The sequence below is a fragment of the Manis javanica genome, chromosome 7 (assembly GCF_040802235.1).
Source record: "Manis javanica isolate MJ-LG chromosome 7, MJ_LKY, whole genome shotgun sequence".
Classification (NCBI taxonomy): domain Eukaryota; kingdom Metazoa; phylum Chordata; class Mammalia; order Pholidota; family Manidae; genus Manis; species Manis javanica.
Window position 1 is genome coordinate 2,600,182 of NC_133162.1, and position 21,028 is coordinate 2,621,209.

Below are 21,028 nucleotides of genomic sequence, written 5' to 3' on the forward strand. Positions count from 1 at the left end.
AACAAAAAAAAAAGAAAGAAAAGGGGGATTACTCCCTGATAGGATAAAACTGTAAACCAACGATTAATGCATGCTTTAAATATCCTTAATTTTGATCACTTAAAGGGTGTCAGATGATCAGCTATGGAGGTACATTTTTCTGATAATACTCCTTTCTCTTAAAAAAAAAAAAAAATTCCTGTGTGGTGACCTCCAATGAGTTCTACACAATGGTATAAAGGGCATATCAAAGTGTGGGCAAAGGGTCTGTTTGTGTTTATACAGAGGATCAAAGCCTAATTTGGCTACCCAGACAATGAACTAAGATATGATATGAAGAAGAACTTCCAACATCAGCACTCTCTGGAAGAGTCATACCAGAAGATGATCATCAAAAAACCTCAACAAAGATCCAGGCGATGCTGCAGCTGTAGCTGCACTCATCCCACCGGTTCCTGGACTTGCCATTGGAATGAAGAAGGAGATATCTAAGCTGGCCTGTGCATACAGTAAAACAACAAATTTGACTGGATCTATACTGTCGGAACTCAACCAAGAATTAGGAGAAGTGCAAGTTGCAGCGCTCCAAAATCTTGCAACTATAGACTATCTACTGTTAAAAGAACATATGGGATGTGAACAGTCCCCAGGAATGGGTTGTTTTAATTTGTCTGATTTCTCTCAGACTGTTCAAGTACAGTAAGACAATATCCACCATATCATAGATGTCTTCACAAATGCCTAAGGTGCCTAACTGGTTTTCTTGGTTTCACTGGAGATGGCTGGTAATTATAGATCTGCTTTGGTTATGTAACTGTACTCCTATTATGTTAATGTGTGTGCGCAATTTAATTAGTAGGTTAAAACCTATACATGCTGAAGTTACTCTACAAGAAGATATGTCAAATAAATAATCAATCTTCCCATGTTTTCTTCCACCTGCTACTTCTATAGCTTTTCTTCTTCCTTTCTAATTACAACCCTTAAATAGAATTTGTGCCTCATATCGAAATTACCAAGTATCATAATTCTTCCAAGTGGTAAAGACACCTCAAGACAAATGCTGGGCATAGAAGCCACAGGGCATAAATCTGCAAAGAAGGAAAAAGCTAACCTTTTCAAACAATATGGCTTCTCCCTCACTTACCAACTTTACATTTCCCTGTATGGCCCCGGAAGATGACTGGTTAGCCAGAGACGGGTAAGATTTCTCAAGGGAGGAACAACCTAAGACAGGCACAGTCGCAGGGGGGCCATCAGGTGAGAAATTGGGGAGCAACAGAGGTGAGGCTTAGAACCTCACCCCCCGTTTTGAGAGAAATCTTCTGCATCCGTGGATGTTTTATTGCCCTTGTCTAGCTCGGATTAGCACATAGTCTACAGGCACACACCTGATCATCTACATTTGCCCTCTTACAGCACTAAACTATGTTTTCTACCTTTATCTTGCATCTACCTACCACTGCAGCATTTTATTAAAAATAATAATAATAAAGAGAGAAATGTGGTATCCACATATAAATCAAGTATAAAAATCAAACAAATATTCATATTTGAACTGATTGTTTATAGTTCATAATGCGTGATCAAAACTGAAAGTTTCTGTGATGACTGCCCTTGCACTGTTCACCATGTAAGAACTTATTCACTATGTAAGAATTTGTTCACCATGTAAGAACTTGTTCGTTATGCTTCAGAAGATTGGAGACTGACGAAAATTAGGCTTGGGGTAGATTAATGATTGTGCATTGAGCACTGACTCCCCTATACAGAATTTTATTGTTGTTAACAACCATTTGATCAACAAATATGAGAGATGCCCTCTCAAAAAAAAAAAAAAAAAAAGTACAGACTTCCAATTGTAAAATAAATAAGTAACCAGGATGTAATGTATAGCATAAGGAATATAGTCAAAATATTGTTAACAACTTTGTATGGTGATAGCTGGTAGCTAGAATTATCATGTATATAAATGTTGAATCACTGTGTTGTACACCTGAAACTAATGTACTACTGTGTGTCAACTACACACAGTGTCAACTACCCCTCAATAAAAAATAATTATCTCAAAAAAAAAAAAAAAATAGGAATATGCTCCACTGTCATTCCGACACCCCTGGAGTCAGTGGCACAACAACTGACAGAACTTGAGAAAGGTGAAGTCACACTCAACAGGTCACTCCCCAAAAGGTCTGAACTCTGACCCTAACTCAACCTGTGAGGCCCAGGCAAGGACGCTGTGGAAGCTTCGCGTCACCCAAAGGGCAGGTCCCCCCACAATGCACTCAGTATTTACATCCCTGGAGAACGGCCTTTGGCTGGATGAGAGAGACTCAGTGGGAGGCGGGCACTGGTGGGAAAGGTGCCCTGTGTTTACCTGAATGAGCCTTAGGTGGAAACTGGCTCCTGAAATCTGTGATAACAAAGATTTACTCTTGCTTAGGAGAAGGTGAAGTTAAAAGGTGACTTAGAAGAAAATATAGTAGGACAGGTGGCCCTTGTGGACAGAGCAAAATCATGAGAACAGTTTGCTATAATTAAGTTTGGGATCAAATATACAGGGGAAGTAGCCATTCCTCCTCCCAGCGACCTTCACTAAAGCCAATGGCCTAATAAACTTTCAGTCAGAATTCCACTTCCACTTGCATTTTAAAGTTTTACTTCTATAATGAGTTGTTTTAATCAGAAAACCAAAGTTCACAGACCAATGCCCAACAGCCCCATCTGATGACAGGGAAATCCAGCGCAGTGGGTGTCCTCCCGCAACAGGAAGCAAGAAGGCCACGTCCACCTTTATGGCTTCGTGCAAACCCCACTGTGTAACCAGCGCCCACTGGATGCCAGCCCCCGGCTAGATGCAGTCAGAGCAGGGAAAAGCCTGACGCCCAGGGGGAGAAAGGCCGGCAGGTAAGGAGGGCGTCCATTTCCTCCTGCTGCTCTTGCTGAACTGCTGACTTCCGAGCCCCTTTCCTTACGGCCACCAGACACCCGTGGGGCCTCACTGCCTCGATCAACAAGCCAGCAAGAATTCGTGCACACAGCACGTGCCGTGGGTCCTGAAAAAGTCTAAGAACCACGGAGGTGGATTCAGCTGTCCCGAAGAAGGCATGCCCGACAGAGGCCTGCCGGAGCACCTACTATTTAAACATGTTAGATTCATGATCAAAAACACTGCTGAAATTTTCATGGATCTCAGGATGCCCTCAACCGATTTAGGGGCTAAATCAATACTTTCAATATAGTAATTAAAATAAGTTGTGGCACTTTAACCCGAGCTGACAACACTCTCCAGCTCTCGGCCACAGCTGTCCACTCTTCTGCCTGTATATAAAGTGTGCTTACTGTAACACACTCCGCGAGAAATCACTTTCCTCTTAAGAGCTTCCTGTAATAACTGGTGCTTCCTGCCATGAGCGTGCCCGCAGACACCCTACATCACCCCTGCAATCTCCCAGTGCCAACTCAGTGACACCATCAGAAAACAGTGGCAGGGGACTGTTTCCAAGCTGTAAAGAGATCTTTGGCCAGTGAGGGGCGCCAGTGGCCTGGTCTATGAGCTGTTCTAAATATTACTGTGGGTTAGACTCCATCAGAGTTCTCCATTTTCTGAAGACTGTGTTTCTTAACTGCTACAAGATGCCCACAGATTATGAAAAAGGGGTTTAAAGCAGGTTAATTTTGGTAACTTTATGTTTAACATCACTACAAAGATACTTTTTTTTACACAACTGTTTTTAATTGAATTTAAAGATGTTCGTCATCAATTTTTGGTGAAAAAAACAAAACATACACATATTTAGCACAACCTTGTGAAAGACACAAAGCATAACCGGTAGAAGCACCTGCCCTCCCAGCCCCCTCGGGAGGACTGAGCCATGAACTTCTCCACTGTAGGTGAGTATCTCTTGCAATAGCTGGGCACCTAGTTCAACGTTCATTAATTTTCTCCTTTCAGTATAGGCAGCAATTCACCGTTTTCTTTCAGTTCCTAGAAATGAAAGTAGAAAACAGTAACATGTACATGTATATATAAGAAAAGGAGAACCTGTTCCAGTCGCAGGCTGCATCTCTAGAGAACCAAAGAAACACCCCCTGGATCAAACGCCTATCCACCGACACACCCAAGCTGAATATTATGCCATAAAAAGCTCGCTGTCGGGTCACAAAATCAAAGGTAAAAGGGATTCTAAAACCAACAGATCGCTCAGCACCAGTGAGCACAGCTGTGGGGACAGAGCAAAAGCAGCAGGGCAGGAACTCTGACGTGGCAGAACGGCGCCAAGGACACCACCAGGCCGTGTGCACGCCCGCGCGAACGCCGCGGACGGGCGCCTGCTGCCCCCTGGGCAGCCGGCAGGCTTCCCCGCACCTCAGTCCCAGCACTGGCACGGAAATGTCAGGCCAGGATCCACTAGGACACAGTAATTCACGTGTTTTTTGTACCTATTTTTCAGATTTAAAATTGGGAATACAAGGTTAAAATGTGACTAAAAACAATAAATGAGATTTTCCAGTTTAAGATAAACATTTAATCTGATGTAAAATTTCAGGTTATTACTAAGCAGCATGAACATCAATCAATAGCGCCACTAAAAGGCACAGGCCTCCTGTCTGGTTAAACCCACAAAGGCGTGACTGTCCTTCAACGCCCACCGCCCCAGTGTGTCCTGGGAACCCACCCACCCCTCTAACTGGCAGCCTCCTGCTGCAGCAAAGGAGCAGCAGGACGTCCCGAGCACAGGGCTCAGCAGGCCAGCTGCTCGGAGAAAGGCCGGCCGCCCTGGGGGGAGCGGGGCTCGTGGGCTGACTGGCCACCACAGCAGAGGGCTCGCAGAGCAGACGCCTCTGGGGCTGTCTCCTCATCTGTCTATGGAGAACAAGGCTTCCCTCCCGGGCTGCAGGGCAGAGGGCAGGCGGGACTGAGGTGGCGCCCTAAGGCAGCGCCCAGGCTTGCTGTGGGCTTCTCATCTGTGTGAGCCGCAGTTTGAATGGCAACCTGCTCTAAATATTCTTACTCTCTGAGTACGTATCAATTAGCAGCTATTCCTCTCAGGACATGAGATTGACTGAGTCACTGAGTTGCTGGGCCTCTCAGTTACTCATCCACCCGCCAGACAAAAGCACGTGATGTTCCTTCCAACAGCGGCTGGCCAGAGTGAGCCCGCCTGGAACACACCTGCCGTTCTGGCGGCACAGACAACAGGGGCTGCGTCTAGGGAACCAGGCCCAAAAGGCGACAGAGCTACAACCATTACCTGCTCAGGAGAACAGGTACCAATATCACACGTTTCCAAATGTGTGAGTCATACAACACCCTGTTACATACTGAGAAGGAAGTTGCCCACACAGCTCAGCCTTAGAATCACATGAGATTTACTGACTGTACCTTCCCAAGAGTTAGCAGCGGCTAAGGTACCGGCTATAAAACATCCAGACAAGATCAGGCTCAGGGGTATTTGGGGTCTGAAGACTGTTTGTGTCTTACAAAAATGAAAAATATATATAAAATAACAAATGCAGATCTATTTTTGTTGTTTCAGGGCTATTCAAAACTATTGTTAAACCTTTTGTTTTCCTTCGGGAATGGCACTGATTACTACGAAAAATGCCTCACTGGCTTGTGTAAGAAGTGTGATGTCAAACCCGGATGCTGTAGGAGACAAAACCTGCTTGGCTGAAGGACATCAGCAGCCAGAGGCGCTCGGGCCTGCATGTGCCAGCATCCTGTCCACGGTGCTGAGCACGTGGCACTGAGCCACCTGGTGCTGGCAGGGCTCGTCCACGTGACCCAAGCAGGGCTTCAACTTCACTTGACAACGTAACTAGGGGCAGTGCTGCTTACCACTTGCTCTCCACCTACAAAGCCAGACATTGGACCTCAAAATCCCCCAACAAGCAACGCAAGAGAAGGGTTTCCAGAGTGACCCTGCCGGCCCGCCTACCCTGAGATCGCATTGCCCTGCAGACCCTCTCCAGTACCCGCCGCTCTCCTCCAGCAGGGCAGTGCCCAGAGCGCTCACAGCTGCGGCTCCCCGTGGCTGCGGGCTAGCAGCGAAGACAGCCACGGGGCACACGGGTGCTATCAGGCGCAAGCATGCCCGTCTAAAATTCAGTTGAGTCCTGTTAAAGCAGAGGAGTGAACTAGTCATCAAAGGCATACAAGAAACAACGTCCTCTCCACATGTGCTTGCGATCCGACAGAGCTGACCACTTTCTAGCATCTGAGAACCAAAGGGGCACTGGGAGCTGGCTGGATGGAATTCTGCGTTTTTCTTTCAGGAAACTGAGATCAGTGACCTCAGGTCTCTGTTGCAGAGCCAGCAGGGCCGGGCTGGCAAGGGGACTGGGGCTTCTGCCCAGGGACTGGTGCTCTTCACCCCATCGCCAGAGGCACGCGGCTAAGGCAAAACAAAGTGACAGAGAAAACTGTAACTATAGTAACATAAACATAAAAGGACAGGAGAGCTGCAGGAGCAAAACATTTCTGGAAGAATCTGTAAATGATTCACAGACTTGTGAATTCAAGAGGGGCCTTGAAAGACATAGAAAACAGATGTAAACAAGGGACATACAAGGAGACTCAGAGCAGAGGGGACAGGGCGAAGACAAGCTGCACGGAGGGACATTCTACCGGAGTGAGCATATGGGAGTAAAAGTCAAATTTGAGCTCAGCCGTTACCAGCTTGGCATCTCCGAATGCCAAGCGACGGTTTTGTCTTTAGCTGGCAGTCCAGCCCCTCTGGAGCTGAAGGGGACCCAGAGAAGCAGGAGAGGCCCTCTAGGGTGAGGGGAAGGCGGTCTGCTGCAGCCCTGACAGGGACAGCACAGTACTCTGGAATTAGAAGTGGTGACACTGGCCTAGAAGTGAGCGGACAGAGACCAGAAAAGGCAGGATCAGCAAACCCCCAAGTCTGTCCAGTCTCAAGTCACAATTTTCAAAATGCCAAAATGCTCAGTTCTTTAGGGCACCAGACAGACGCTGACCTTACCTTAACAATATCCAGGCCTCCGACAAGCTCCCCTCTCACGTACAGCTGAGGGTATGTTGGCCAATTTGAGTAGGTTTTCAATCCTTGCCGAACCTACGGAAACGACAGGGGCCCTGAAACCATCCCATCAGACCTTAGAGGTTAAAACTAAGGCGAAGGACAAAACATAAAACAAGAACTTACTTCTTCGTCCTCCAATATATCAAATGTCTCATATTCAACACTACAAAAAGGAGAAGACATTTTAACAATTTTAAACAAAAATTGTAAAACCTAACTGGTGCTTTTAAAAAGTCAAGAAGAGTAAACTATTTTGCTAACAAAATTTACTGTAGAAAATGGATATGACTACATCTTAAGTACCACACAGAGTAAGTCATTCTAAAATACAAATTCATCTACATTTTTCTGTACAGTATTGAGATAAATGGGGGTTCAGCAGTCGTTTCCTTAAAAGGTGAGACAGGAAACATTTAGGCTCTGCGGGCCAATGAATCTCTGCGACAACTGCTCAACCCTGCAGTGCGGCACAGAAGGAGCAGCCAGGCGGACATGAGCAGCAGGGCTGCGTCCAGCGACGCTTACCCACGAGAGGAGGCGGCCAGCTCGTGCTGCCCACGCAATCAGGCTCACGGTCACCGTTCACATGGGCCTGTTGCCAATGATACTGTCACCCCACTTCAAGCCCCCACCCTAGGCTTCGGCTCCTGAGCCTGTGGGAAGCTACTTAGGCAGCGGGAAGGGGCCACAGACAGAGGCTGGGGCCCACCAGCAGGATAACCATGCTGCCCGCGAATGCCGCCTCAGGGGGTGTGCTTCCACGAGGAAATGAACCTATTTCAGAACACAAATGCTGTTTTCAATACACAAAACCAGTGAAAATGTTGTGCTCCTTGCCATGTACTGACCACCACTTGTGTAAGTGAATGAAGTCACTGCATGGAAACGCAACCACACCGACACTCGTGGGGGCCGAACCAGCGTGGACGTGCAACTGAGCCCCCACGGGAGGCTGTGGGTACGTGCAGTCCAAAACTGCCCAAGGAAAAATGCCACACATAAAAAACAAATTTCAGTTTCTGTAAAACTGAAACCACTCTCACAGGGAAATCTTGTTTACTTCACAAACAAGTTCCTAAGAACAGGTCCACGGTGCAAGAACAGTCAAAAAAATACAACACGGCAGCAAGTACTGAAAGAGGAATGTTTGAACAGAGCAAAAAAAGACTTAAAAAAAAGATCCACTCTAAGTCTCCCTTCAAGTTGAACCAAAGGAGGTGATCTCCTGACCTGAACAGGATGAACACGAGTTGGAGCACAACTGTCAGGGACCTAAGCCTGTCAGGCCCAAGAACGTGCAGCACACAGAGTGGTGAGACACAACACATGTCCTGAGGGTCTCTCTGTAATGGGGTCTTTCGCACCTCTGCATTCCCGGGACTCAGCCCTGCAAAGCATGTGCACTCTGGCTAGTACAGGAAAAGTGAAAAGTAGAGGAACAGGGAAGGGCAGGCGCTCCCCATGTGCTGGTAACTCAGGAGTAAGACCATGAAAAGGCAGCAAAAAAGCCTCAGAGCACCCGTGGCCTTGCCCGCTGCAGAGCTGACCAGGGTTAGCAGGTCCGGAGCTGGGCAGGCATTATCCTCCAGAGAAGATGGGATAACTGGTACTTCCAAATCCAAACAGGATTCGAGACAGAGCGCGGAAAGCTAGGGAAAATTTCCACAGAGCACGAGCCGAGATGTGCCAGGTGCTGTCCGGCCCGGCCTCCAGACCTCACAGAGGCCTGCCCAGAGGGGACCGCAGCCACCAGGGACAGGTGGCTGGGGCGCTCCCGTTGGGCTGTGGCAGGAGGAAGATGGAGCAAAGGAGCCATAAAAACGACCACCACACTCAGCCAGACTCTCCTACGCCCGTGGGCACCATGAGGAAGGAGCGGGCTGGAGGCCGCAGGCCCACACCCCCACAAGACGGGCCTCTGTGCGGCATCACAGTCATTTAAAGAGGTCAGCCCTTTTCCTTTTCATGCCCCTGAAGTCGCATTTAACCTGTGCTGCTCAACTGACTACTTTCAACCCTGCCCGACAATGTCTAAATATTGCAAAGGTTACTATCCCTGGAACTTCGGCGAATCAGCTAATCTACCTAAAGCTAACATAAGTATGAAGAATGCTTATATTAAAGAGAAGCAACTGTGAAATAAGAAATGAGGAGAAGTAAGCAGAAACATCTGACAAACCCTGTAGAACACATGCTAAGTTTCTCCAGAAAAGCAGTTTGTGCTTAAGCACAAAAATCGACCAGGATTTCCTTACCTGGCAGCTTCATCACTGTGCAGATTACAGCGTGAGCCCTGCAACTTAGCCCTGCCAGCCCCCAACCCTGCCGACTTCTCAGCTCCGAAAAAAGGGCCACACCGCGTGCTCTGCGCACTGCTGAGAAACCAGAGTATTTCCTAGCAAATACTAAAAACTTGGACACCCTTTCACCATAAGGTCCCTGTGTGGTGGAGCTGTCAGCAATGCTCCTCTGGGACTGAAAAGCCGGAAGCCACGGCCGTGGAAGCTCCCTTATGTCACCAACAGGCTGAACTGGCCATTAGCTTCTGTTGTGGTCAAAGTTAAAACACTCACAAAACAGCGCAGCAAAAATTGGTAAATAGATAAAATACATGACTAGTTAGAGACTTAACAACTGAGAAGCATCAGTGGCAAAACTCAGATGTTAAAATTTCTTAAATACACTGCTTTGAAAACAAGATTACATACCCAGTACTATTTAGTATTTCCAGAATTTGCTTGCTGAATCCACATTTTGCTTCCTGAATTTAGAAAAAGAGAAGTTTAAGGTAGGTGACATTTTCTGCACAGTTCCATCTACTGCTCGGTCAGCAGGCCCAGCGCCTGTAAACAGCGCGGCGGCGAAGAGGAGCCTCCCGCACCCGGTGCCTCTGCCCATCAGAGCGTCAGGGCAGGTGAGCTGTCGGGAGGCCACTGCCACCCTCCGCCCCGCCAAGCACTGACCGTCCAGACATTATCCAGACACTCGGCCCAGACCGACTTCAGTGTGCAGCTGCTGGGGCCAGTTTGTTCTGGTATCTTAGAGTCTCTGTGGGCACCAGTTCACCAGTTCAAGACTCTGGTTGCTTCTCTACTTCACTCGGACTGGCGATCTCAACGCATTCAACCTTTTCGCAATGAACTGGACCACCACCTTCCTGTTCCCAACTGGACTTGTACCCCCACTGGTACATTTACCTTTACATCAGAGTGCCAAACTTTTCTGAGGTTGGAGAAGCTACACTTTCCCTCATGGTATGAGAACCCAAATCCTGGCAATCCCATAGACAACACTTCGCACCACCTCAACTTCTCAGTAGCACTAACAATTCTGTTCCCCAGATGTACGGATACTTCCTGGGCTTCCAGAAAAAAAAATTAAGAATAAAAATCTGTTTTAAACAATCACCAAGAACTAAAAAGATGACTTTTTCCCTCCTGGGAATTATTAACTTCCTCTATTTTGTTTCAGTAAATAGTGAGCCAGTCACAGAACCTCAGTCCTAATCTAGTGATTCCAACATGAAAAGCCCTTTTTACCTTTCCCTAGTTATTATTTTCATTGTATCAGTAACATTAGTTATGCTAACTAACTGGTTTCATTACCTTAGTTATTTCACACCAGTTACTGCAACCTCATTCCCAAAATGTCCCTGAGAGGCATTATAAGGCCCCCCACAAAAGGCGGGAAGTGACAGTCCTGAATGCAGCTCAGCACGAGCGCCCGTGCTCTGGTGGCCCAGGGGCAGGCGGAACCTGACCGCAGCACCTTTGCCCTGCCGCCCTCCCCTCTGCTTTGGTCTCCTCATCCCCGGGACCAGCCAGACTGCCCAGCCTTTCTCACCTCAACAACTGCTTGAGAATAAAGTCAGATAACAGAGGCTGGGTTTTGGAGATCACCACTCTAGTCCAATGGCAAAGGATAGTTAGTTTAGTTCAAACTCTTAAACCTGATAGTCAGAATGATGCACATCAATATGCACTGTCATCAGAAAAGCCGCCACCGCCGCCCACCACGGGGGAGAACTGCAAACTGTTTCCCGCTTTCATCAGAGCACACTGGGCTTGCCTCTCCACTGCTGCCCTGGAAGGGATGAGGGGGAGCTGCAAATCCAAGAAGCGTGAGCTCCCCTGCACCCGGGGTGCAGGGACCAGAGGCACAGGCTACGGAAGTCAGCAAACTCAGGTGGTGACGGGACAGCGAAGCGTTAACGGTGCCGCCCACTCAGCTAGCAAAGTTTGGCAGCAGAAAGAAAGGCACCCACTGAGACGCTGATGATAAAGTCAGGCAAAATGGAGATTACCCTGTTTGATCTCCACAAGCACCAATTAAGGCAGGGATAACTTCCTGATACCACTACAGCTTCATCAGCTAGAGCTAGGAGAAAAGATGTAAGTGTCCCCTTGTCGCAGATGTTAGCATCAAAAGAAACTGCAAATAAGCCCATTTTTGAGTCCTTTACCTGTTTGCTTCCTTTCATAAAGAGCATCACAGAAGCTTTATTTGTCAGTACTTTGAGCCTAAAGAGAGAAAATTGATATATAAGATGGCTCAGCTCAATTATTAAACACCACTTTTGCTCTGCCTCATGAGAAACATGCCTATTTGGGGGAGCAGGATGACAGTTCTCAGCTCTGAGTGGTATTAAACAAGCAAATGCATAGATACCTTCCTTTATTTCATTCTCTCCCTAAGCCACTGTAAAACACAACATGGCTTTTTAAGGCAACCAGTGTTCCTTCAAGTTGCAACTGAAGCCTGTCAACTCACAGTACTAAAAACAATAACTACCAATCCAGGAAGGAATTGGCCCATTTGGGCTCTATATATGAGCCCATTCAAAATGTCCAAAACTAGACCATGTATTTTCCCTTTTGCGTCATGAGGCCACGCACGGCTTGAAGCCTGTATCCCCAAGGCCATACCTGGAGGGGAAGTGTGAAGTGCTGGGACTCAACAAGCACCGGCTGCTAAAATCAGATGCTCCCATCTTTACTCGGTGTTTCACATTTTACAATCTTCCGAACCTGCTCTAACTTGCTGGCAGGAATGGGAACCATCCACACAGAGCCCACAGCTCAGTCACAAACCTCAGGAACCATGGGCATCAGCACAGTGACCTGCTGCTACTGGAACCTTTGAGCCCCAAGGTGGCCATGTCACCGTGGCCTGGAACATTCACAGATTGACAGCTCCACGGAATGAAGTTAACACAAGTGAAACATACAAGTCATGCTCCAAGCTGTGTCATGTACACTCTCAACAGAGTACGATTAGCTAATTCCCAGACAAACCACCAGAAATCAGGAACATGTTGCTCATCACTCACCTAGTACCCCAACAACCTGGATCCAGGGGGCCAAAACAGAGAAGCCATGGAGCCCAGGAACTGGGGCTCCTGCACTTTGCTTACCAGGAGCCCTTTAAGTGATTACTCAAAATACAGTGAATTTTACTCTCTCTATTAATTCTAGCCAGTTATCTTCTGGTGTCTGAAACCATAGGCGACAGACATGCAGCACATTAGGGAAAGAGAGAAGCAGTATGACTGACACGGGGACACACACAACAGGAGGCACATTCAACAGGAAGAACAGACAGACAGACAGACAGACAGACAGACAGAAGGCCAGCACAAGCACGAGGAAGCACCACAGCCTTCTGAGGCCACACAGCCTCCACAAGCTGCCCAGGTCACACAGCTCAGAATGCACCCAGGAGGGCAGGGTCACCAAGGGGCCAGAGCACCACCTTCTCATCAAAAAGGCAGGAAAGGGTACAAATCATCTGAGACAACGTGGCACTTAAAAAGCAGTATGACATATCTATTTATTTAAGAGGATTACTTTATTAATCAAGGACAGATAAATGAGATACTATTAAACACTTTTTAGAAATTCTCAAAATGTTCAATGGCAAGAAAATCACAAAAGGAACCTTTACCTTACAAACTCAAGCCCCAACTATGAATGACTGATATGCTGACATATTTCAAAGTAAATTCCTTTTTAAATGCTATTTTAATTCATATGTGTTACAATAAAGGTCCCTTTAAGTCTCCTAAACAGGCCAAAGTCAAATTATGACCTTGGCATAAAAAAAAAAAACCTGGATTCTATAAACAGAGAATGCAAACACTTGATAATTTAAAAATATTTTTTAAATTATAAATGGTAAACTACTTACAGGTTTAAAAACACTTACCTTTCCTCTAATTTGGGAGCTTTGGGGCAAATTGTATCTAGTTCTTCAGATGCTTCTAGTTCCTGAAATACACACATTAGGTCTAAGAAAACATTCATGGCCACATGAATCTCCTCGGTCATACCATGACACAGAACATTAGTCAGCCATCCCATCAGAAATATTCTGTATTATTCCAAGTGCCTATTTGCAAATATAGAGATTCTTTAGAAATTTATACTTAAGATTTATTACAGCACTTATAAAAGTATGCTGTAAATGCAAATTTTTTACAAAGGACAGACTTCTCAATGCTAACCTTAATTATGTCGAGTCCTCCTATGAGCTCTCCAGAAACGTAGAGCTGGGGATAGGTGGGCCAATTGGAATAGGTTTTGAGGCCCTGACGAACTTCTTCATCTGAGAAGATATCAAAACTGCTAAACTGAATATTATGTTTATTAAGAATTTCCACCATCTGCTTGCTGAAACCTGCGTAAAGGAAAAGAAAATACAGAGCTTAGCTTCTCTCAAACACACACATGACTTTAAATTAATCCAGACTACTTATTATCTACTGAACATAGATGTCCGCCTCTCTTTCACCAGCAATCTGTTAGCATGGTTGCATATTATGGAACAAGAAAACTAATTCCAAGAACCCTTTACCTGACCTTGAACAGCACCACATGCTCAGGTAGGGCTTATCTTTTAACACACTTACGGAGTAAGAAAAACATTTGTGTATTTATCCAAGTTCCTCTTCAATATTAGGTTTATTTTCTGTTATAGGAGAAAGAATGCTGGCCAAAACACCCCAACACCTGCTCCATCCACCAAAGGCATACACAGTCAGCCCTGGACAGCCACCTCCTCTCCCGGTACTCCCCCATCCATCGGCGGCCGGACACCTGGGACAGCCCCTCCCAGCGCTGCTGGTCTTTGCCTCCATGAGAACCAATGCCAGGTAGAAGAAAACACTCTACGACAGGAATGTTTAACTACTACTTGACCCTCCTGGGAACCCAATTATGTTTGGTTTCTGTTCCCCTTTTTACTACTTCCTGTGTATCCACTTCAGTAGTTCTCAATCTTTACCATTTCTAAATAGAATCCATTAAAAACAGGGAAGGAATGTGTTCTCTTTTAGGCTAAAATGGATATAGCACATTGAATCCAGAGCCATCTTCTCTGTTGTATATGAACTGTTAATAGGTTGAGTGTTGTTTCTCATCTGGTGGTGTAACTTGACAGTCTCTTTTTTAAAACTATTTACATTCCCCAAAGTATGTAATGTGATTTTTTTTTTTACTGCACTGTAGTGACAATCTTATGTTCCATGATTTTATTACACTTTTGTGACACATTTTAGCCCTATACTTTTTTGACATCATTTTCTTATTATGACATTAGTACTAAAGAATGTGAGTGTGAATATCAGTCTTTTATAAATAAATCTATCACTCTTGTCTGGAAAGAGGGTATTTTTCTTTCCATAAGCTAATCCTTCCCGATTGTTTTCCAATACTTTGCAGCACTCTGCTCCTTCACACTCCATCATTCTTCTTTTCAAACACAGTTGTAATTCACTGGGAAACAACCTGTTCTTCAGATTCAATATTCCTGTAAGATTTAACAGCATCTGCAATTATTTCTAAATAAAACTGAGTCCTAAAATTCAGTAAAAGATTAACTGCAGGAAAAGGCTTCATCTGATGTCATGCAAAAGCACGTGTACTATTAAAACACGGATCTATTACTGAGCTCGGAACACTTCCCAGAACTGCAGTTCATTGAGATGAAGCACCGGCATTTATTTGTACAGCATGTAAGTCGCCTTTCCTACAACTGAAGTGTTAAGTTCATGTACAGCCTGAAGTAAAACACTGATTCTGAAATTTTCTCATTCATAGGGGAGTTCATTAGTAAACAGCTAAGGGCTGATTGCTGACGGTTATTCTGTCACCAATATATTAACTCATTTCTACTGTAACAGGCTGAGGAAAAAGCTTTATTTTAGCTTTAGGCAATTACATGCAGACTAGAAAGATTGATTGGTAGTGTTTCATTTTTAAGGGTTAAAGTGGCAGACTGGAAATGTCATGCTTAAGGATAAAATAGTGAGGCGGCTTTATTCTTAACAAAGTATTCACACTTCTTTTTTGTAAGAAAAATACATGAATGTAATAAAAATATTTAAAAGTAGAAAAGCCATGTTTAAGTGCCAAAGAAACACAATTTCTATCCACAGTCATTTCTTCCCATGACAGAAAATGTGAATAAGCCAATCTGCCAGATTTCATCACTATGTCTAACAACAAAACCCTAAAGAACACTTGTGAACCCACAATGTTTCTGTGTCTGATTTAACCCAGGTAGATGACTCTCACCACAGGAGAAATTTCAGTACAGTGGTTCAAATACCTTACACTCTGCTACAAGCTTTGCTAACCGAAAGGGATACAGGAATTCCCAAATAACTCAATTAACCTGCATATTCAAGGGTTTTACATTCTATTTAAAAAGATGTACATGTCAGTGTTCTTGAAACTCTTCCTTGAACAGGGCAGCCCTTCTTTTCCTGTCCTCCTGAGGACAGACTGAGGATAGCCTGATTCTTGGATGACAGAGGCCCGATCAACACATCAGGCTCATAAGGGGCCACCCGAGTCTGCTGGCAGAGTCCGAAAGCAAAGGGTAAGATGAAAGAGATGTGAAATGTGCAAGGGCTGGGACGAGTCCAAGCTCCAGGGCACACCCTGAAATGGTTTTTCAAGGTTCCTTGATATGAAATTTAAATGTTACTCATTCATGTTTTTCTGATTAACTAAAAGCAAGGTGGGGACCAGTTACTCGAAAATCAAATGTAGCTCTACTCCACAACGGGAACCCCGTGGGCACAATGGCTGCCCCTGGCAATACTGTTTTCAAAGAGGACCCTGTGCTGAGCATGTACATACCAGTCACTCAAGCTCAGGGGCACCGTGGCCATGGATTTCATAAGGGAGGCTTTGCCTGCACCTCATCTCTAATGCGCCAGCAGGAGAGTGAAAACACTTGTCCCCTAAACAGGCTCAGAAAGGAAGAAGGTGGAAGTCATGTATGTTCCTACGAGGAGAAAGTTTAAAGACGGCGAAGACGGTCTGTGTGGCTGTGCACACAGGAAGCCAAACAGCCCGAGCACAGTCAACGCAAAAAACGGCTGGGCAGTCCCAATGAGAATACCTCCAGTCAATCCTTGAGTAGATATTTTATCAAAGAATTCCAACAATCTAAAAGGAGCTATTTACTGTATGAGGTAGAAAGACATGTTGTGACAGAAACCAAAATATCAGGGATCAGAAATCCTATTAAAAATATAGTTTTATTTTAAAGCTACTTTTCTATTCTAACGTGTTATTTGTATAGTCTTCTAAATGCCACACAGCTTATATAAAAATGGTTAAAAATACCTCATAAATTCAGTCTAAAGAATGAAAGGTAAGCAGAAAAATTATGTCTAAGTGTAATTCTAATTTATTTGAATAATCATACATCTGATTTGATAACAATCTCCAAGATTGCCTCCAACCCCTGACACCACCAGGGAAGAACTGAGGCTCTGGGAGGGTAACTGGCTTGTACCTTAAGCTTCCGAGGCGTGTGGCACGGGGGCGGAGCTGGGACTGAGCTGGCCCGGCGTGGCGGGCATCGAGTCTACACTGCTTTCCGGGACCCCACTTCCCCTCCGGTGACTCACTACACCCTCCTCAAGCTTCAGCTCAATCACAGGCCAACTGCACCAGGTCGTCACTCAGAGAAGATTAAGAGATCGCTATTGTCCAGTCCCAAAGAGGAGTATTTTACTGATCTTGCTACTGTAGGGTTACTATGTACAGCCCGTCACACAGGTTCATCCACATTTTACAGCCAGTTCCACAGCACTTCCAACTTGGTACTGAATAAAACCCACTGGATGGATGTTTTGAGTCCTTGTTTTTAAGTCACCAAATAAAGCACCAGAAATGATTTTCACACCTGCTGGGACAAAGTGAACCAGATGCAACCTGCATCGGAAACAAGCACAGGGCAGACTGCCTGCTGCCGTCTCCTGTGGGCCGTGAGACTGCACCGCGGTCCTCCGCAGTGCGCCGCCACACTCCACTCCGCTCCCTTTCACTGCACTACACCGCACTTGCACTGAGGCAGCTTTCCGGCCCCACGGTGTGGACAGTCGTCCAGACCCTCACTGGAGTAAAGACACTTGACTAAAGTAGCCGCTTTAACAGGCAGACGGCAGGACAGGCTGTCCCAGAGGGTAGGCACTGCTCCCCAGCCTCAGCCTGCAGGCTGGAGACACAGGACCACAGAACGTTTACCCAGTGCCTGGACACACAGGAGAGGAGGCAGAAGCTCCGAGTTTACCTGCTGCCCTGCACGAAGCCCCCTTCCCTGTTCCCTGATGAAAAACGAACCTAACGGGCAGTGGGCAGTGACTTCAGGGGACAGCCGCCCACATGCCGTCCACCACTCTGTAAGTAACCCCTTCATAAAATTCACGGACCCCCAAAGGGGCTTGTCCTGGTCTGTTCTCAGCCCATAGGGCTCCCTCACAATTCAGGGGAAGGTGTTTCTTTCACATCCTTCCCTCCAGGAAATTCTCGTAACAAATAACATAAACAGCAGGCATTATCTGACATATAAACACTGGCAAGAAAATGTTTCAAGTAGAACTGAGAGATAAAGGAACCATTTCTTTATCTTTTTAAGATAGAAATCATCATGAAACTTTATTTTTAAAACTAGATTTTTTCATAATTTATTATGTAATTTGCTAACTACAGGGAAGAATTTACAATTAAATTTGTATTGAAAGCTTGTCACACTGGACATGCAGTAGTCATATCAACAGCACACCCAATTTTATGCCACCTGTCTTAATAAACTCCCCCCTGTGCAACTGAAACAAATACACTTAGATTCTCCACAGCATCATCAAAAGGCATTAAATGTTCAATTATGCAACATTATAATGTTGTACTAGGCATCTTAAAAAGAAAACATCATCAATCCAATACCAGAGGGGCCAAATAAGTATAAAACTTATTTAAGGACAAAATTACAAGCATATATGTGTACAGAAAATAGGTGTGACTATATAAGCCATAGCATTAAGACTCCTTAAACCACCAGGAGCCATCAACTGGCAATGGCAGCAACGGGTGAATCACAACCACCAGACGCAGAGAAGACAGGAAGGCGGTACACAGGGCAGACACTGGACCACCAACGAACGCCCTGTCAGTGGCTAAGCTGCTGAATCTGGACTAGGTGAATAAAAGAAGGCTGCCAAAAAAAAGAGAGGATAGCTGTTAACAGAAAAATTAACTGAACAGCAAAAAAAAACCCATAAAATGGGGGCAGCAATATGGTAGCTGGAACCTAATCCAAATGCTGCTACCAGGTGACCAAGTAAGTCACCCTTGAATCTTTGGGTACTTATGGATAAAAAGAAGATCTTGAATTAAATGATTTCTAAGATGCCTTTTGGTTCCAACATTCTCAGTCTATAAGTGCAAGTCAGTTCTCATCACCTAAAATTAAACAGACCATGGGGAATTACAACCTTTCCAATTTTCTAAAGCTATCTGAACCCAAGTAAAAGAGGCCCGGGGTAGCTCGAAAAGAGCGCATCCATCGCTCTGTGCCCATCCTGCTAAATCCCCATGTCCGTCACCTTCAGAGCAGCTTCTTACCGCAGCGCGGCTCCTGAGGTGTTCCCTTCATGAACAGCATACACGGGGCAGCGTGAGTTAACTTCTTCAAGCGCAGGTTGAGATCTTCTTTGGGATGCTCAGTACCACTGGGTGCGAAGGAGCTGCTAGATGCATGTCGCTGAACCTTTTTGGTCAACTCTGGGGCATGCGCACCATCTAATCGGTCAATTTTCTGAGAATTCTGAAGTGAAAAAGTCATTTAAAATATATGTGGCATTCTTTCATCAACTTCTGTATTTTGAGCTCCAAGTTCTAAACAATTTTTAAAGGGGTCAACACTACTAGAGAAGTTTTTAAAAATCTAATTACCAATTGCCAGAATGCATCTCAATTTTAGAAACACATCATTGTTTTCCTTTCTGGGAACACGCTAAAAAGGATCACTACTTCCCAAAAGTGAAGTCAGATCAGTCTAAGCTAAAACAAAGGATTTCCCCACCCTTGCTGGGATGAATCTATTAGTATCACTGTGTGGTCATGCCCAGGGGTGCCCAGAAGCACAGATTTTGCACTCCCTTCTTAAAGGAGCCATTAATCAAACCAGAACCAGCCAGCTATTTCACTGTGTCCAGGCACATGCCCTAACCAACCAACTTCTGCCTCAGCTCAGGAACAGTTTGGGTCTATTGTCAGGTATCTGGACTTTTCTCAAGAAGCTCCAATTCTGGTTGCTGGACCACCACAGACTATGTCACTTTTCCAAGACCCCCAGGCCATGCTTCAGCATCAGTGCAAACAATGAGACTACAGAAACAGACACAGCTGGGTACAGCCAGATGCCTGGAACAGGGTAAAGGAACTAAGACAGATGGTCCACCGCCCACTACAGATGGGTGATCGCCTGTGCCCTCTTCAGCCTTACCTTGAAAAACAGAAAGGTGGGAACAGAACTAATTTCATATTTTTCAGAGACTTCAGGAACAGCTTCAGCTTCCAACTTTAAAATAAAAGAATTTAAGCTTGATTACTAAAGGTCCTTTTTTACTACCTTGCAATGTAAATCAGTCTCACATGCATTATCCCTTCAAGTAGTTGACGTTTTTAAAGAGTATGGTACAAAAGTTTATGACACATTTACATTTAAATGAGACTCACTGGGCTGGCATGTCACCTAGTGAGTCTGCAGTGTCAAAACAGGTTCAGAGGTTTTTATTTTGTTGCACATTTCAAAAGATGCCTGGAGGCTGTGAATAAAATTTTTGGTGCACTAGTGACCTAGTAAATTTTCAATCATATGCAGCTACTACTATATTGAAATCCATAAATCACTGACCCCAGTTATGTCATGATTACAGTGCTTATTTTCTGCCCACAGCAATCTTGCTGTTTGCGCTATTGACTAATTCCACAGGGCAGTACATCATGACTGACAGCTGCAGCCTTCTGCAGACTAGGAAGCAAAAACAAGTATTTCTTCAATAAGCTACTGATGTCTGATACATTTTACTTTAACTCCTGCAAGGCTGCTGGACATTAAGCAGATCCCTGGCCAGGCTACTTGCTTGTGGGTCTGTTCATACATTTAGATGCATTTTAAATAAGATGACTGCCTTCTGCTGATAATTTCTTTCAGACCCCTCAACAAGATATGATGTGGTATCTGATACATGAATTTAAAACACATTTAATAACACAATTTCTAAATAAAAGAACACAATTACCATAAGCTGTTTATGTAGGACTTTATAAATGTATACTTGCAGAAAAACCAAGATATATCTTTCCCTCGCAGGACTGACAATTTAATATAAACTTTTTAAAACCAATAAAAATCCATATTCAAATTATACCTGTAGGAAATCAAATTAATTGGTAAATTAAAACAAAGTTTTTCAATATATACACATTATATTTATCCATGAATGAAACATTTCCACTGGGCTTGAAATACTACTTTTACCTAGAGCTCCACCCAGTCCAGTACGCGCACACACACCCCCAAACGAACCGTGGCAATAAGCAGGAGGCAGAGCCGTGGGTCGTGCGCCTCTGGTCTGTATCTTCCATCTCATATATTCTGGGTATTCTTTTACTGCCTTAATTTTTTTTTCTTTAGAACAC

At 44.9% G+C, this 21,028-nt stretch overlaps 1 protein-coding gene across 2 annotated transcripts in view; it reads right to left on the reverse strand.

The window, feature by feature from the left end:
- Window positions 1-3,693: 3,693 nt before the first annotated feature.
- The window catches only part of GLRX3 (glutaredoxin 3), a 34,731-nt gene continuing 17,396 nt past the window's right edge, over window positions 3,694-21,028 (reverse strand). The window contains exons 3-11 of one of the 2 annotated variants that reach the window (XM_037011432.2): window positions 19,830-19,904; window positions 18,947-19,148; window positions 13,531-13,703; window positions 13,233-13,294; window positions 11,491-11,548; window positions 9,737-9,789; window positions 7,152-7,191; window positions 6,969-7,061; window positions 3,694-3,967 (exon numbers count right to left, since the gene is read on the reverse strand). In XM_037011432.2, coding sequence (XP_036867327.1) covers window positions 3,917-3,967; window positions 6,969-7,061; window positions 7,152-7,191; window positions 9,737-9,789; window positions 11,491-11,548; window positions 13,233-13,294; window positions 13,531-13,703; window positions 18,947-19,148; window positions 19,830-19,904 — 807 coding nt within the window. In that variant the 3' untranslated portion in view covers window positions 3,694-3,916. The remainder of the gene's footprint in view (window positions 3,968-6,968; window positions 7,062-7,151; window positions 7,192-9,736; window positions 9,790-11,490; window positions 11,549-13,232; window positions 13,295-13,530; window positions 13,704-18,946; window positions 19,149-19,829; window positions 19,905-21,028) is intronic. The other variant, XM_037011433.2, reaches the window with a different exon arrangement.